This window comes from Salmo salar, chromosome 06 (genome assembly GCF_965601325.2).
Source record: "Salmo salar chromosome 06, fSalSal1, whole genome shotgun sequence".
NCBI lineage: Eukaryota > Metazoa > Chordata > Actinopteri > Salmoniformes > Salmonidae > Salmo > Salmo salar.
The window spans coordinates 25,064,938-25,084,251 of NC_138296.1; the positions used below are offsets into that span (position 1 = coordinate 25,064,938).

The 19,314-nt window shown below is 44.0% G+C and overlaps 1 protein-coding gene across 2 annotated transcripts in view; it reads left to right on the forward strand.

The window, feature by feature from the left end:
- Positions 1–5,088: 5,088 nt before the first annotated feature.
- The window catches only part of LOC106601826 (BAR/IMD domain-containing adapter protein 2-like 1), a 70,678-nt gene continuing 56,452 nt past the window's right edge, over positions 5,089–19,314 (forward strand). Inside the window, exons 1-3 of one of the 2 annotated variants that reach the window (XM_045719966.2) lie at positions 5,089–5,482; positions 10,439–10,514; positions 10,794–10,880. In XM_045719966.2, the coding sequence (XP_045575922.2) occupies positions 5,432–5,482; positions 10,439–10,514; positions 10,794–10,880 (214 nt within the window). In that variant the 5' untranslated portion in view covers positions 5,089–5,431. The remainder of the gene's footprint in view (positions 5,483–10,438; positions 10,515–10,793; positions 10,881–19,314) is intronic. The other variant, XM_045719965.2, reaches the window with a different exon arrangement.

Below are 19,314 nucleotides of genomic sequence, written 5' to 3' on the forward strand. Positions count from 1 at the left end.
ACTGCCCAGAGCTGCCAGACTGCCCAGACTGCCCCGAGCTGCCAGACTGCCCAGACTGCCCCGAGCTGCCAGACTGCCCAGACTGCCCCGAGCTGCCAGACTGCCCAGACTGCCCCGAGCTGCCAGACTGCCCAGACTGCCCCGAGCTGCCAGACTGCCCAGACTGCCCCGAGCTGCCAGACTGCCCAGACTGCCCCGAGCTGCCAGACTGCCCAGACTGCCCCGAGCTGCCAGACTGCCCAGACTGCCCCGAGCTGCCAGACTGCCCAGACTGCCCCGAGCTGCCAGACTGCCCAGACTGCCCCGAGCTGCCAGACTGCCCAGACTGCCCCGAGCTGCCAGACTGCCCCGAGCTGCCAGACTGCCCCGACTGCCCAGACTGCCCAGACTGCCCAGACTGCCCAGACTGCCCAGACTGCCCCGAGCTGCCAGACTGCCCCGAGCTGCCAGACTGCCCAGACTGCCCAGACTGCCCCGAGCTGCCAGACTGCCCAGACTGCCCCGAGCTGCCAGACTGCCCAGACTGTCCCGAGCGGCCTGCACCTGAGCCACCTCCAGGATAGGTGGGTTGGGGAGGGAGGGTGTAGCACAGTGCCGTCGGTGACGGCAGCCACCCTCCCTTCCCTCCCTTATGGTTTAGGGGTTATTGTTTGTTGGGTTTTTGTTGGGGTATTGGGGATTTTCTTGTTTTTCTTTTTTAGGTGCATCCTGGAGTCTGCACCTTGAGGGGGGGGTACGGTCACGTCCTGACCAGCAGAGGGCGTTTTGCTTAGTCTAGGTCAGGATGTGGCAGGGGGTTTGTGTTTGTTAAATGTTGGGTTGATGATTGGGACTTCCAATTGAAGGCAGGTGTGTATAGTTGCCTTTGATTGGAAGTCCTATATAGGTGTGTGTTTGTCTTTGGGGTTGTGGGGAATTGTTCTGTGTTGAGCCTATGCTTTGCCAGACTGTTGGTTGTTCGTTCATTCTCGTGAGTTCTTTGTTATTTTGGGTGTTCATTTTTGATAGTTAATAAAAGTCAAGATGAGCCTGCACATACCTGCTGCGTTTTGGTCCTCTTGTCTCCAGTACAACATTTTTAAGGATGAGTACGACTTATTTTATGACACTGGCTGATGAACCTCAGAAGAACAGCTTCTCGTGTCTACAGGTGCACTCTAATCGAGTGGGCTATGCAACTTTGAGAAGATGGCTGCCGCACCAAGTGTTCTCAGAGCATAGATACAGTGCCTTAATGTATTCCCTGTTCAACAAAAATCTGTATTTTGCCAGTGGTCTAGTAATTACTCAGACAGCAGAAATAGATCCAAGCATAATGGGTTGCTGGTTGCTGCCTGTGTTCTGCTTGCAGCTCAGTTCATCACATACTAACTAGATCTCACTGTTTTCATTGCTGGAGGTTCAGTACGATGTTTCCTGATGCTTGGTGTTCCTCAAATTGGACTGGGTTGGGAACGGGTTGCAAGACTTGAATATTAGAACACTCAATTTAGAAAATTCCTTCATTTAGATCATTTTGAGGCAGTTTACAAATGGACCAAAAGGTGACAGTCTAAGATGGAGGTCTCCATACTCAGAGGGCTGCTGTGAGTGCAGAATATTGCCTCAACATAGCTGATCAAAATGAGCAACTTATAATGGCCTCAATCTGGATCACCTTTAGTTGAATCAGATGTGTTAGTGCTAGGCTGGAACAAACACCTGCACACACTCTGACCAACTAGGACTGGGATTGGGAGAGGTGTATGGGTAGGTGCATTGCGTAAATCACACAAGTATTTCAGGACTGGCTAATTCCAGTACTGACTGGATACTAGTTGTCACATAAACAATATGCAGTTTTGTCCTAGGTGTCGTTTCCTTCACTCTTTCCTTGCTGCTTTGTCAAACATTTATGTGAAGAAAGGCAAGAAAAGCACGTCAATAGGAGCTAGGTGCCCTTGCTGAATTAACAATAGCGAGGCGCTCTTCTGAAAGCTGACTGCTTCCTGCACCATCAGCACCACTGTCAGTGTCTATTCACTCAGCACTGATGGAAACTTGTCCTTGAGTGAGACAGCAAGATGTGAACAATGAGAGAGGGAGAAGAATATCAGGGTGTGGAGATCAGCGTGCTTGGACAAAACTGTGGAACCCTATTGTTCCTAAACTCATAAAACAGTATTGTGGAGTTGCAAATGGTTTTCACAGAAAAATACATCACTTCTGGTATGACAATACTGTTTTTGGAAATGCAGTGACTGGAATTGTTTTGGAGTGTTAGTAAAGAAGTTGAACAATGAATAATAATTGACATTTTGTCTATGTGCTCATCCACTTCAATTCTAACAGTCATAAACTGGTATATATATATATATATATACAGTACCAGTCAAACATTTGGACACACCTACTCATTCAAGGGTTGTCTGTTTGAGCTGTTCATGCCATAATATGGACTTAGTCTTTTACCAAATAGGGCTATTTTCTGTATACCACCCCTACCTTGTCACAACACAACTGATTGGCTCAAACGCATTAAGAAGGAAAGAAATTCCACAAATGAACTTTTAACAAGGCACACTTGTTAATTGAAATGCATTTCAGGTGACTACCTCATGAAGCTGGTTGAGAGAATGCCAAGAGTGTGCAAAGCTGTGATCAAGGCAAAGGGTGGCTACTTTGAAGAATCTCAAATATAAAATATATTTTGATTTGTTAAACACTTTTTTGGTTACTACATAATTTCATGTGTTATTTCATAGTTTTGATGTCTTCACTATCATTCTACAATGTAGAAAATAGTACAAAATAATGAAAAACCCTTGAATGAGTAGGTGTGTCCGAACTTTTGACTGGTACTGTATATACAGTATATTATCCTATATCAGCCAAACTGTATGTGCAGTACTGCAGTATAATAATTTTGATCGTAAAGCTGTTACATCTGCACTGAGGCAACCCGCTATTGATAATATCTATTCATAGGCCTATTACTTTCAAAAACATCAACAAAAATGTCAAGTCTTTCATGATGTCATGTTAACTGATTTACTCATTCCAGTGGTGCATTCCATACCAAATTGACAAAAACCTTGAGGTATGAGTGCCTCAAGGACTTTCCAGTAATTACACAAATGGAGAGAGAGAGAGACGCAGTTCCCATTCCAACTGAGTGTGTGTGAGATCAGAGAAAGTTTATTTGTTATTGTTTTCAAACGGAGGAGATGATCATCCAGCGTTGTGGTAAAAAATTATTGTAGGCCAGTCAGCTGTTCTATCGCGCTTGAAATTATGTCTGAGGGGGGAAGGAACAGTGTTCGTTGTTTGAAGTAACGTCTTTGTTGTTGTAATATCGCAAATGGACATGGCAGTTTCACGGATTCCAACTTCAATATCGATTCAGGAAATAATAAAGCATGACATTGTCATCTGAAGGCAAAATGGCGGTGTGAGAATACAATAGTCCAAACAGAACCAGAGGCCCTGGACTCATATCACATTCTATCCTATCTGCTCTGGGGCTCTCCCTGGGCACAAACTCCAGGCTTTGACTTGAACTGACATTTACAGGCAAAGGTTCTGTAAATTTGCTTTTAAAATCTATATGCATGGCATTTCTCTTCCTCTCACTGATTTGAGGGTAAGTGAACCAAATAGATTTGTTAGTGGTTGTCAAATCACAGGCCCAAAAGTGATGTAATAGTTATAGCAAATCCATCATAGGGGAAAAATAATACATTTCTAGGCAAGCAACATCTAACATGTAAAGGTTGAGTGTTCTAAAATTAGATTACTTTGTATTAAGCTTGTAATGTTCCCACACACCCTCTCCTACCATCATCAGGCACTGAATTGAACTGTAAAAACGTGGCAGCGACTGACATCTGTTGGATAGTGATGGAACTGTATGTTGTTGTGCTAATATCCCAGCCAGGGACAGCAGATACCTATTGGACAGATATAGGGACAACATGCCCTTGGCCCTACCCTAGTACTCTCCTGACTTTATTCATCGAGTGATTCTCCACTGCATGTCAGACGGACCATTACTTCGCTGTCGAAGGCGAATTCCCTCCCGTTTTATTGCTTATCTCCGTTGTTGATTGTAAGGCTAATCACGAGAGGATGTCCTGAATCAGAGTTCGACATAGGCACTGCTGTAACACTTGTGTTATTATTATGGGGATTTATGTGGCTTGTTGTAGTTCTTAGTGATATCGATTTTCTCTTCACTTGTAATTGTTATATTACCACTTCAAGGATACACTTTTTCTAGACTTTTGGCTCCCTTCAAGTAAAAGAGCCGGAACATTTGGCTAACAAACTTCGTTTTTTGAACCTTCATTTAACTAGGCAAGTCAGTTAAGAACAAATGTACAATGATGGTCTACCCCGGCCAAACCTGGACGACGTAGGAACTCCCAATCTCGGCCGGATGCGATACAGCCTGGATTCGAACCAGGGACTGTAGTGACGCCTCTTGCACTAATATGCAGTACCTTAGACCGCTGCGCCACTCGGGAGCATTTACCCAGAACAACAGAAATTAAAGAAAATGCAAATGTCCAATGTACAGCCCAGAAGGTAGGCTACCATTATGTCAGATCGTGAAATGCATGTTGAAATACATTTGTACCTGGCAAAATGATTAGAAGGCCTGAAAAACTAAAACAAAAGAATAGTACCAATATGCAAATTAGGTAGCCAAATGAACGGTTCATTCATCCGATGCGATTCGGCTCCCGACGTTCACCAAAAAGATCAGTTCAAAAAGAACCATTCGTTCGCGAACGACACATCACTATATTATGTCAAATTGCAGCAACAGGTGTGAGCCTGATAAAGTTTTGTTTCTAAATTGATCGAGACTGCGGGCAGGGAATTAGGCTAGGCCTATGCCTACCTGTGAGTGGGAAAGAAAGGGAAGGGTATAGCCTAAATAAAATGTGTCTCGTGTTTTTCTATGATTTATCTTTGTATTGATAAATATGATATGGATTATAATTATTCCATAGATTATACATATTCTGCCCACGTGGATGGCCATTGGTCGCCTCCAGGGAGCGCCCTACACCTGCCAGTGTCCACTGTAGACGGTCACCTTTCATAGCACTAATGAATGACGTCGAACAATAACACCCTGCCCGCCTACCTTTCCTACCAACCGACTCACTGTTAATCGAGGCAGAAGTTTGACAGCTCAGCTTTTACCCCAGGCAGTCCTTTGAGAACGCACCGTTGCCTGCGGAGGAAATTGTCTCTCCTTTTTCATGAACGACTACTGTAGTTGGGAACGCCAGGTAAATAGGATCTTTCTCGGCAGGCTATATGGAGCGCGCGCTTGTTATGAGGAATTCGATGAGTCGATAGTGTCACATATTTATTCTGTCTGGGGAGTTTATTCTGGACATTTGTATTGTTTTAAACGGGCGCTTAAAGGGATATAACCATGTCGAGGGACCCTGGAGAAGTGAACAAACTCACCGAAAGTACATACAAGGTAAACGACCGTATGAGACCATGTGTTGCTTGAATCAATGTACCATAATTATCTGTGAATTAACCTTTATGAGATACCATAAATGGTCGGGCTTTCCCCGTGAAAACACCTCCCATATAAACACCTGCAATGTTGTTTTACTATGTAGGGTAATAACTTCCTCAGTTGCCAGAATTCCTGAAAGTGTTGTTGATAACAGGTTGCTCACTACTTGTGTCACCCAAATATTGTAGGCCTATAGCCAGAAAGACTATATATACAAAAGTATGTGGACACCCCTTCAAATTAGTGGATTCGACTATTTCAGCCACACCTGTTGCTGACAGTTGAGCTGCCCCAGTCAACTGTAAGTGCTGTTATTGTGAAGTGGAAACTTCTAGCTCAACTGCGAAGTGGTAGGCCACAAAAGCTCACAGAACTGGGTTGCTGAAGCACGTAGTACATAAAAATCCTCTGTCCTCGGTTGCAACACTCACTACCGAGTTCCAAACTGCCTCTGGAAGCAACGTCAGCACAAGAGCTGTTCGACGTGAGCTTCATGAAATAGGTTTCCATGGCCAAGCAGCCGCCCACAAGCCTAAGCTCACCATCCACAATGCCAAACGTCGGCTGGAGTGGTGTAAAGTTCGTTGCCATTGGACTCTGGAGCAGTGAAAACACGTTCTCTGGCGTGATGAATCAAGCTTCACCATCTTGCAGACCGACGGACTAATCTGTGTTTGGCGGATGCCAGGAGAACACTACCTGCTCAAATGCATAGTGCCAACTGTAAAGTTTGGTGGAGGAGGAATAATGGTCTGGGGCTGTTTTTCATGCTTTGGGCTGGGCCCCTTAGTTCCAGCGAAGGGAACTCTTAACGCTACAGCTTACAATGACATTCTAGACGATTCTGTGTTTCCAACTTTGTGGCAACAGTTTGTGGAAGGCCTTTTCCTGTTTCAGCATGTCAATGCCCCTGTGCACAAAGCAAGGTCCATACAGAAATAGTTTGTTGAGATCGGTGTGGAAGAACTTGACTGGCCTGCACAGAACCCTGACCTCAACGCCATCGAACACCTTTGGGATGAATTGGAACGCCGACTGCGATCCAGGCCTAATTGCCCAATATCAGTGCCCGACCTCACTAATTCTCTTGTGGCTGAATGGAAGCAAGTCCCCACATTAATGTTCCAACATCTAGTGGAAAGCCTTCCCAGAAGAGTGGAGGCTGTTATAGCAGCGGGGGGGCGGCAACTCCATATTATGCCCATGATTTTGGAATGAGATGTTCGATGAGCAGGTGTCAACATACTTTTGGTCATGTAGTGTACTATTGTACTATGCTATGCGTGTACAGTAGACACATGCCATAGGCTACTAAGAACATTATGTAGAGGAGAGATGGGCAACTGTGAAGCAGGTGGGGGCCACAAAAAATGGGAACTCATCATGAGGGGCCGCAGTGGCTCGTGTGTCTGCGTACCCACATCCACACCCACACATGCAGCCCTAGCCGAAGATCATTTAAAAAAAAGTTTGAGTTAATTTCCTGCAATTGTACACATTTTGCCATTGGGTGGGGACAAATGTTTGCAGTATTTAAGTATATTAGATGATCAATGAGGCCCCCGGTTGGTAATTCCACCATGCTTAGCCTACTACAACTTTAGATAGCTTGCCGTTAGATTCATTTACCAATCTAACAAATGTTAGCTGACATGGGCTAATCGAGTGACTGACATAACAAGCGATCTGGTGATGCACAACCACATTTCTAAAATTGATCCGCAGGCCGCCTGTTGCCCATCCCTGATGTAGAGGCACAAAACATAATACTTATGTCGTGAGAGGCTTCAGTTAGCCTACACCACTTGTGCCTAGCATCATTGAGCAGGCTTTCAAGTAGCCTACTGTCTACTTAAGACTGTAACCTATACAGTTAAGTTCACTGTGATAATGAATAAGGGTTGTCCTAACTATACCCTTCTCATAGTGTAGCCCAGCTGTGATGTATTGTCATGATTTCATCAGCTACACTTGCCGTTAGGCAGGGTCTGGGTGGTTAGAGGGAATAGACAGAATAGAAAGCATAATAGCAGAGAAGTACTCCCCCTCATTGTTTTCTCCACCACATTTAATCCTTTTTTTATCCCATCGTTAGTTCCCTAATGTCCGTTGACCACGCACCAGCTGTGTCAGTTAATGGCCTCTCATTTTGACAGATGAGTAGGTGGTATAAAATCTATTGCTGGGAAAGCTGTCTTTTTGGGGGGGAAAACTTTCTATCAGTCTCTGTTGTCTTGGGTCCCTTTTTTTCTACATTTGAGTATCACAAATGCTACTTACAGTGTTATATCAGAATACCATTACCCTAAGTGTTCCAGTATCCACATCAATGGATTAATCTGACACTTGTCAAAGCCATTGGAAAACCAGTTTTTAGTAGTCATACCCATTAATTAACCCCCTAGAGTCGATGTCCTCCGCGCACCCGCATAATAACAAATTCCCCATCAAATCCGCCTGTTTAAGCCAGAGATATCTGGTGGCGAGCTACAGCTGTGTTTGTCAGACCATGAGACATCCTGAAAATCGCTCTTCTCACAAAAACATCTGTAGTGTCCGAACGGTTTGGCCTACAGATGAGACTCTCACGAACACGATGGTGTTCTTCGTTTTGATACCTATAGGGGTCCTAATATCAAATCAAGCTTTATTTATATAGCACATTTCAGACATGAATGCAATGCAATGCGCTTCACAGGAAGAAACATAAGAAAATAAAACAAAAAAATGTACTACACAACAAACATAAGAGGATAAAAACTAAAGAATAACAGTAGAAACTGAAAGACGAAAAAAGCACCCTAAGGAAAAGCAAAAATAAGAGGAAAGCTAAAAAGATTCCAGACTCTTAAGGATTAATTAGCTATTACTGTGTAACTCGCTCTGCTTGCTGTCAAGTGTTGCACCCTCACAGTGCACACACTCCACAGGTTGTTGAGTGATAGGGTGTGCTCTCTCTCTTTCTCTCTGCAATATGAAAGAAAGAAGGAACAAGTGGATGCCTTGATGTGCCTCACTTGCATTGAAGTCCACCTCAGAGAGCAGTTAGACTGAGTTAGACTTTGGTCCCCTGAGACAGTCAGAACAGGAACAGAACAGCCTCCCATTAGCTCCTATCTCCTTGAGGTGATGATGAAACGGAGGGGAAACTGTCCACAGGTTTAATTATTTAGCTACAGGGTTTGACTGTGGTAAGATTAGACAGCCTCCCTCTCCTACTCCAACATCACCAGTTAGGTCTCAGTGGTAGGCAAGTCAACTGAGCCGCTCCTGACTGCTTCTCATGCTTATTAACACGGCCTTTATTCCTAATATGATGTGAGTACATGCAACAGAGGATCCATGAGGGTTGAAATGGTCCTATTTAAAATATTACCTGGGAGCCAAGCAGCATTATGCAGGTTTTTATTTCCTTCTGAATAATGGAGACCTGCTTGAGCATAGTAATGGCTGAATTATAAACTGCCGATGTATTATAACATCCATATTTACCGTGCTCTCTTAAATAAGAAGTTTACTGCCAAATCAGTTGACTCACCAGTGAATTGCATACTGTCTACTTTTCATTGTGTAGTCTACTGTTTACTGTGTGACTGCATAGCCATAACGTACTGCATTAGATTCTCCTCCTGCTTTGTTCATAGACAAGACGGTACGGATATGCTACTATGGATTTATATATCATTTCCCGGGTTCCTGGGTGTAACTCACCCTTATCTTTCCAAACAGTAGGTAAACATGATATAACAGGGCATGTCATTAATAAATAAGAAAGCTGTCAAATAAGAGAAGAAGTGTGTACAGGAAGAAAGACCCCTGAGACAATGATCATGATCCCACAGAGAATCAATTATATAGGATAACGGAGCTGACTTTACTGGTCCCCAAGGATCCATATCAGTCAAATCCATTGTCATTTTATTGAATGGAGGCTCCTGGGAAAATGAAGAAAATATGACAGAGACTTCTCACAGAGACCTTGCGTTCCTGATTTATTGAAATCCATTGGAGCTGTCAATCAAAAAAGCCTCTTGATATTAGAAATGATCTCTAAACATGCATAATAACATGCATCACTCTCTCGCTTTTTTATTTTTTTTATTTATTTCCTCTTCTTTCTCTCCATCTACTCCCATATTCTGTTTCCATTTTTGTCTCTTTCTCAGTCAGAGGAATGGGAGTGTTGCCATTGGAATGCAGATGAAAGCCAGAGTGTAGGCCACAGTCCTTTGTCAATCTCTGGTTAATCATTGGCTGCTTTGGTCATAGTTTGTAGAGCTAACTGTGTTAGTTTAGAGGTCATTAGTCACATGCACAGGTTAGCAGATGTAATTTCAGGGTACAGGGAAATTCTTAAGCTCCAACAGTGCAGGTCAAGAGAAGTGAATGGGGCAATAACACAAATTATAATATACATTTATTTACAACTGTAACAATGATAAATGTCCATTGGGGTGTGTGGGGGGGGGGGCAAGTAGCTGACTAGTGGTGGCTATTCAGCAGCCTGATGGTCTGGGGGTAGAAGCTATTGGCCAGTGTGTCAGTTTTAGCCATGATGCTCTTATACAGGGTGATGTAAGTGGGGAGAACAGGCTGTGCCTGAGATCCCTGAGGTTCTTCCTGTGTCTCCTGGTGTTGGAGGTGACCTGTAGGGCAGGCAGTGTGCACCCAATGGTGCGTTGGTCTGAGTCCCACCCTCTGTAGCCGTGTGAATGGTGTACCTACTCACTCACTGACTTCTTTTCCTCTCGCTCGTTTAATCAATCACTCTATACGTCAATCACTTTGTCACTCACTCACTCACTCACTCACTCACTAAAGAGAGAAAGTGAGAAAAGGCTGAGAATATCTCATGTTGATGTGACGGTGACCCCATTTAACCCAACTACCCATCTTCTCTCCTCTTCCCAGAATGTAATGGAACAGTTCAACCCTGGGCTCAGGAACCTGGTCAACCTGGGGAAGAGCTATGAGAAATCAGTGGCAGGTGAGCAGCCGTCTTATTACTGAACTGTCCTGTACTGTATTGTACTACACTGTACTCTATTCTATTGCCATGGCAGGTTACTGGGTTACCAGAACATGTCTCTAACCAACATTTACCTTCAGTTATCTCATGCATTAGTCATAGATGGTTCATTGTTTAAAGCTGTGTTATATGTATAATAAACAGTAGGTCTGATTTTAAATTCAGGGTGCTTGTGTAGTAGTTCTTTTACACTCTGCATTGCCACATTTTTGTAAAGCAATACTTATTTTTTTACAGCGATGAGCCTGGCTGGAAAGGTGTACTTTGATGCGGTCTCTAAGATCGGAGAGAATGCTGCGGTCTCTCCTGTCTCCAGGGAGTTGGGTAAGTCTTACCTCCGTGACCATGTTACAGTCCATATCTGAACGTCTCAGATTTAACTCCATTGAGACCCTTGGTGGACCTCTTTTGGATCTCTTATTGATCTTTGTAGATGCATCACCTATCCCCTTGGTGAGGGGGATGGTGCCAATAGTCCCTCCCATCCCAACGCCTCCATCAAACCCAGCTGTGGAGCTGAGCTTTGGCTGGACTGTACTGTATGTACATGAGTTCTACTCCAACGTGGTCACCAGCCAGACAATAGCTCCAGTAAAGTGGCACACATACACCTTAAATATACTACACCTCCAACTGGGATTAAATCCCATGGTGGAAAACTACACTGATTTGACTTGCTCTGCCCAGTGATCACACCAATACACTTTAGCACAGCAAGGATCCACATCTGTCCCCTGAATCTGGATGCTCATTTGCAGCCCAGCGTGTGTGTGTGGTACTGTCTGGGCTTCCCTGCTGAACTGGGACAAGCTGCTGATTAAATCCTGCTGCACAGTAAGACTGAGCTTTACTTGTTTTCCTACATTATCAGGACCTCAATGTCCTATCAATTCACCTGAATGTCCTGAATTTGTTCAGGTTTTGAATTTGTTCAAATGCTATTTTAAGCTTAAGGTTTTGGGGTTAGGTGTTAGATTCAGGGTTTGGGAAAATAGGATTTTTAATGGTCAAACATTTGTACACTCCAAAAAGTCCAGAAATGTCACGGAAACAAAGCTGTGTGTGTGTGTCATGGTTTCCGTTAGCTGGTAATTGCTGGCTTTTGGCCAATAAAATAAATGAAAAGACAGTAAATAAAATTGTTGCTGGCCAAATTGACCGGGAGAAAGAACAATATTCTGTATTCATTGATGGAAATACCAGTCCATGTAAACACATTTGATGTCATGCTTATTAGTTTACAGGTTAATTTGCATAATTTAGTTGATTTAAATTGGCGCGTGTATTTTTGTTAGTGGTTATGTGGCTATCGTATTTATCCAACACAACTGTCACACACGAGCAGCATACAGAGCCTATTTTGAGTGGAATTTCTGCTGCAGCGCCTCAGCTGGTTGCTGCAGGAGTAAAACCATAGCCATGGGATGTAGGGGTGCTGCAGCACCCCCTGATAAATCACCATAAATATAGTTTAAAAAAAAATAGGAAGAAAATGCTGTAAGGGCTTCTGTTGTCTCTGGTAAGGCTATGATGTTAGGGCACAGGAGGTTGGTGGCACCTTAATTGGGGAGGACGGGCTCGTGGGAATGACTGGAGCGGAATCGGTGGAATGGTATCAAATACATCAAACATGGTTTCCATGTCTGTGATGTCATTCCATTTGCTCCGTTCCAGCCCTTATTACGAGCCATCCTCCCCTCAGCAACCTCCACTGTGTTTGGGGTTCTGCTGTCTCTGGTAAGCTATGCTGTTAGGGGTTCTGCTGTCTCTGGTAAGCTATGCTGTTAGGGGTTCTGCTGTCTCTGGTAAGCTATGCTGTTAGGGGTTCTGCTGTCCTCCATTGCAACTACCCTCCGCTGTTTTGCCTTTGTCCGCAGCAGTAACAGCAACCCAGTATATGTGTTTCCATTGTCCAATTCTTTTAATAGTGTACAATTTAATTCAATAGAACTTCCCCTAAGCGAAAATCTAAATAAAGGATTGTGGTAGAGAACCCAGTCGGAGGCTGTCAGTAGCAGTTCTGGGTGTGTGTCTGTAGTTTCTATTCCTCCCGGTCCTGTAACTGATCCATGTGAAAGGGAACCACATATAGGTGAGGCTTTGACCTCTCCACCCAGCTGAGTCACACTGACCGCTGGCCATAATCCTCCCCCTGTGTCGGGGACAGTCAGGGAAAAGGTGAAGGGTATGTAGAGTCCTCTGGTATGTGTCTAATCTAGCCTAATGAAGGCTGTTAACCCAGAGCACTGACTGTGAATACAGCTGTTTATATACAGTGCATTCAGAAAATATTCAGACCCATTGACTTTTTCCACATTTTGTTACGTTACAGCCTTATTTTAAAACTGATTAAAAAAAATGTATCCTCATCAATCTGCACACAATACCCCATAATAACAAAGCAAGGTTTTTTGACAATTTTGCAAATGTGTATATACAGTGAGGGGGGAAAAGTATTTGATCCCCTGCTGATTTTGTACGTTTGCCCACTGACAAAGAAATGATCAGTCTATAATTTTAATGGTAGGTTTATTTGAACAGTGAGAGACAGAATAACAACAACAAAAAATCCAGAAAAATGCATGTCAAAAATGTTATCAATTGATTTGCATTTTAATGAGGGAAATAAGTATTTGACCCCCTCTCAATCAGAAAGATTTCGGGCTCCCAGGTGTCTTTTATACAGGTAACGAGCTGAGATTAGGAGCACACTCTTAAAGGGAGTGCTCCTAATCTCAGTTTGTAACCTGTATAAAAGACACCTGTCCACGGAAGCAATCAATCAATCAGATTCCAAACTCTCCACCATGGCCAAGACCAAAGAGCTCTCCAAGGATGTCGGGGACAAGATTGTAGACCTACACAAGGCTGGAATGGGCTATAAGACCATCGGCAAGCAGCTTGGTGAGAAGGTGACAACAGTTGGTGCGATTATTCGCAAATGGAAGAAACACAAAAGAACTGTCAATATCCCTCGGCCTGGGGCTCCATGCAAGATCTCACCTCGTGGAGTTGCAATGATCATGAGAACGGTGAGGAATCAGCCCAGAACTACACGGGAGGATCTTGTTAATGATCTCAAGGCAGCTGGGACCATAGTCACCAAGAAAACAATTGGTAACACACTACGCCGTGAAGGACTGAAATCCTGCACCGCCCACAAGGTCCCCCTGCTCAAGAAAGCACATGTACATGCCCGTCTGAAGTTTGCCAATGAACATCTGAATGATTCAGAGGACAACTGGGTGAAAGTGTTGTGGTCAGATAAGACCAAAATGGAGCTCTTTGGCATCAACTCAACTCGGTGTGTTTGGAGGAGGAGGAATGCTGCCTATGACCCCAAGAAAACCATCCCCACCGTCAAACATGGAGGTGGAAACATGCTTTGGGGGTGTTTTTCTGCTAAGGGGACAGGACAACTTCACCGCATCAAAGGGACAATGGACGGGGCCATGTACCGTCAAATCTTGGGTGAGAACCTCCTTCCCTCAGCCAGGGCATTGAAAATGGGTCGTGGATGGGTATTCCAGCATGACAATGACCCAAAACACACGGCCAAGGCAACAAAGTAGTGGCTCAAGAAGAAGCACATTAAGGTCCTGGAGTGGCCTAGCCAGTCTCCATACCTTAATCCCATAGAAAATCTGTGGAGGGAGCTGAAGGTTCGAGTTGCCAAACATCAGCCTCGAAACCTTAATGACTTGGAGAAGATCTGCAAAGAGGAGTGGGACAAATCCCTCCTGAGATGTGTGCAAACCTGGTGACCAACTACAAGAAACGTCTGACCTCTGTGATTGTCAACAAGGGTTTTGCCACCAAGTACTAAGTCATGTTTTGCAGAGGGGTCAAATACTTATTTCCCTCATTAAAATGGAAATCAATTTATAACATTTTTGACATACGTTTTTCTGGATTTTTGTTGTTGTTATTCTGTCTCTCACTGTTCAAATAAACCTACCATTTAAAATTATAGACCGATCATTTCTTTGTCAGTGGGCAAATGTACAAAATCAGCAGGGGATCAAATACTTTTTTCCCCCACTGTATATAAAAGAAATGAACACGGAAATATTACATATACATAAGTATTCATACCCTTCACTCAGTACTTTGTTGGCGGCGATTACAGCCTCGCGTCTTCTTGGGTATGACGCTACAAGCGTACACCCTCCCGTCTTCTTGGGTATGACGCTACAAGCGTACAGCCTCGCGTCTTCTTGGGTATGACGCTACAAGCGTACAGCCTCGCGTCTTCTTGGGTATGACGCTACAAGCGTACAGCCTCGCGTCTTCTTGGGTATGACGCTACAAGTTTACAGCATCGCGTCTTCTTGGGTATGACGCTACAAGCGTACAGCTTCGCGTCTTCTTGGGTATGACGCTACAAGCGTACAGCTTCGCGTCTTCTTGGGTATGACGCTACAAGCGTACAGCTTTGCGTATTCTTGGGTATGACGCTACAAGCGTACAGCCTCGAGTCTTCTTGGGTATGACGCTACAAGCTTGGCACACCTATATTTCTTCTCTGCAGATCCTCACAAGCTCTGTCAGGTTGGATGGGGAGCATCACTGCACATCTGTATTCAGGTCTCTCCAGAGATGTTCGATCTGGTTCATGTCCAGGCTCTGGCTGGGCCACTCAAGGACATTCAGAGACTTGTCCTGAAGCCACTCCTGCATTGTCTTGGCTGTGTGCTAAGGGTTGTTGCCCTGTTGGAAGGTGAACCTTCACCCCAGTCTGAGCACTCTGTAGCAGGTTTTCGTCAAGGATCTCGCTGTACTTTGCACCATTCATCTTTCCCTCTATCCTGACTAGTCTCCCAGTCCCTGCTGCTGAAAAACATCCCTGCAGCATGATCCTGCCACCACCATGCTTCACCGTAGGGATGGTGCCAGGTTTCCTCCAGACGTGACGCTTGGCATTCAGGCCAAAGAGTTCGATCTTGGTTTCGTCAGACCAGAGAATCTTGTTTCTCATGGTCTGAGAGTCCTTTAGGCACCTTTTAGCAAACTCCAAGTGGGATGTTACTCTTCGCCAACTGGCTTGTCAGGACCAATGCGATCAATACAAAGAACTCTGATTTAATGTACAGTATGATCCAAAGTTGGGGTCTCTATTTGAATTACAGTACATCGATTCAGGATTTGAACTGGGCATGTACTCTAACTTCAAGTGAAAATGATCTTTCACATCTTACGTTCCTGCATTGACTTCTATTGACTTGAGCACTGTCATATTGGGAAATGAATATGGCAGCAACTACTCCTTTCCAGGTCCTGTATGTAAAAAGTTCTGACTGTTGCCCCATAACCACTAAGTCCTATTTCCTTATCTTGCAACTTTTAAAGTCGAAATTCATGGAAAAGCTGTAAAGACAAATGGCCTACCGGTCGGTCAATGATACGGGTGCATGTTGCGAGAGCCTTCCTATCAGAGCCTGATAAACCCTGAGTTGCAGCAGTCTCTGCGTCAGTCAGGCCTCCCCCCGTGCCTCTGTAACCTGGGGAATATCTGGAGTCTACTGAGCTGCCACAGAGAAACCTGAGCTGATCAGCCTAGAAACCAGAGACTCCTGAGAGTCAGTGGAGGATTGACACATACCTTCCTTCCCTCCCTCTCCTGCTTCCTCCCTCCACCTCCAGGGTTCAAATGTCAGCGTGAAGGACTGTCCTTTCATTCTTTCATCCAGGCAGCCAAACACCCAGACTCATGACCTTTTCTGGTTGACATTGTGAGCAGTCACTGTCACAGTTGACCTAATGAAGATGGAGAAGATGGAGGTTTGAACAAGACACAGTAGTCCTTACTGTTCTTAATATCATTAAACCCTGTTCACTGTCTCTGAGATGTAACCCAACTCTCTGGATGGTTTGAAATCCGAGAAGTAAACAGCAGCAATGCACAGTGTCATCTCTCACGTGTCTGCCAGGCAGTCAGTCTCACTGTGAAAAATAGAGTTTAGTTTTTTGACAACATTGGGACAGCGTTCCTAGTCTGTCCTGTCACCATGGATGGACAGGTTATCTGAAGGCCCGTCCGGATGGTGCCTTTGTCCACCCCAGTGTTGTGAAGTAGGATTTTGTCTCGCTGGGACACCGTTGGGAGAACACACACACTGCCGTCTGCTCCATTATTTTGAATGGCTTCCAACCCATTTAGATAACCCATGTTTTGTAGTGTCAGGTGGCACCTGCTGTTGATGCTAGGATTCTTTTGCCCGCAGTCAAAAACATCGGAGGGACTGTGGGACGATTTGCATGCAAGCATAGAGATGCTTTTTTCCCAAACAACTTGGAGTGAGTGTGTTTGTGTGTACATTGCAGATTCTATGATTCTATGATTATTTATCTATTGCATACTGCAGATTATAAACTGGGTGGTTCGAGCCCTGAATGCTGATTGGCTGACAGCCGTGGTATATCAGACTGTAAACCAACATGTATTTTTACTGCTCTAATTGCATTGGTAACCAGTTTATAATAGCAATAAGGCACCTCAGGGGTTTGGTATATGGCCAATATTCCATGGCTAAGGCCTGTATCCAGGCACTCTGCATTGTGTCGTGTATAAGAACAGCCCTTAGCCGTGGTATTTTGGCCATATACCACACCCCTCAGGCGTTAATGCTTAAATATACACTAAGTGGACAAAACATTAGGAACACCTTCCTAATATTGAGTTGCACCCCCTTTTGCCCTCAGAACAGCCTCAATTCATCAGAGGATGGACTCTAGAAGGTGCCGAAGCGTTCCACAGGGATGCTGGCCCCATGTTGACTCCAATGCTTCCCGCAGTTGTGTCAAGTTGGCTGGATGTCCTTTGGGTGGTGGACCATTCTTGAGACACATGGGAAACTGGTGTGTGAAAAACCCAGCTGCATTGCAGTTCTTGACACAAACCGTTGCACCTGGCACCTACTACCATACCCCGTTCAAAGGCACTTAAATATTTTGTCTTGCCCATTCACCCTCTCTGACTGGCACACATACACAATCCATGTCTCACTTGTCTCAAGGCTTAAAAATCCTTCTTTAACCTGTCTCCTCCCCTTCATCTACACTGATTTGAAGTGGATTTAACAAGTGACATCAATAAGGGTTCATAGCTTTTACTTGCATTCACCTGGTCAATCTGTCATGGAAAGAGCAGGTGTTCTTAATGTTTTGTACACTCAGTGTATATAGTTGTCTAAGTTATGTTTTGGGACAAAGACTATAACTTCAAAAATGTAACTTATTGGTATTCAACTTGCCTGGACACCAATCTGCTCAAACAAATGATACATTCATGTTGCTTTATTTTAGAAAGCCAGTGACTGTTTCAAGTCTCCCCATCCTAACCTGAAATGAGTATCACTGAGCACTGCAGTCATATTGATGTACAGTCATCTGTCTAATTTGCATTTGTTGTTTCCTGCAGCCATTACTGATCCAATCTCCTTATCACAGAATAGTCTCCTTATCCTGGAATAGTCCCACATAATCTTTCTCTTTATGGCTGCTACTGAAATTAGCCTATGTCCCATTTATATATATATATATATATATATATATATATATATATATATATATATTAACCTTTTATTTAACTAGGCACGTCAGTTAAGAACAAATTCTTATTTACAATGACAGCCTAAGAACAGTGGGTTAACTGCCTTGTTCATGGGCAGAACGACAGATTTTTACCTTGTCAGCTCGGGGATTCGATCTAGCAACCTTTCGGTTACTGGCCCAATGCTCTAACCACTAGGCTACCTGCCGCCCCCATAGGGCCCTATTCCCCAGAAAGTACGCTACATATGGAAATCCCTAACCGAAAAGTGACGTTTTTTCACCCACAAAATCACGGTGCTGTTATCACAAAACACATTATTTTCTGTGTTATAGACTAACTAGACAATAGGCAATAAAGGGGAAAGTTGTGTAATGGAAGTACAACAACTACTTTGGTGAATGACAAGACATTGCAAGATGCAGATTACTAAGACATATGCGCCCCACAGTTCTTTCTGCCTGCCCTCTCCTTTCTCTCCCTCATGCTGGCTTGCCTGGGGTGTATTCATTACACTGATTCTGTTGCAAAACGTTTCTGAACGGAAGCAAACGGGACGAAACTGGGAGGGACCTACCTGAATTTATCCAATATAAACTCTTGTTTTAGTTGCAAACTGTTTGCACTAATGATTCCACCCCTGCTCTTTCTTTTTGGTAATGATGCGAGTGTGTGTTCAGTCTTCGGTCTGTTGCCTGTAGAATATCCTAGCCTATTCATTGACGATAGATAGGCCCTGCTTCACTGAAGTTGCAAGCCAAGAAATTGGGAGATAAAGCATTCCAAATGTGTGATACAGTTGAAGTCGGAGTTTACATACACCTTAGCCAAATACATTTAAACTCAGTTTTTCACAATTCCTGACACTTAATCCTCGTAAAAATTCGCTGTCTTAAGGCAGTTAGGATCACCACTTTATTTGAAGAATGTGAAATGTCAGAATAATAGTAGAGAGAATTATTGATTTATTTCAGCTTTTATTTCTTTCATCACATTCCCAGTGGGTCAGAAGTTTACATACACTCAATTAGTATTTGGAAGTATTGCCTTTAAATTGTTTAACTTGGGTCAAACGTTTCGGGTAGCCTTCCACAAGCTTCCTACAATAAGTTGGGTGAATTTTGCCCCGTTGGTCCTGACAGAGCTCGTGTAACTGAGTCAGGTTTGTAGGCCTCCGTGCTCGCATACTTTTTTTTCAGTTCTGCC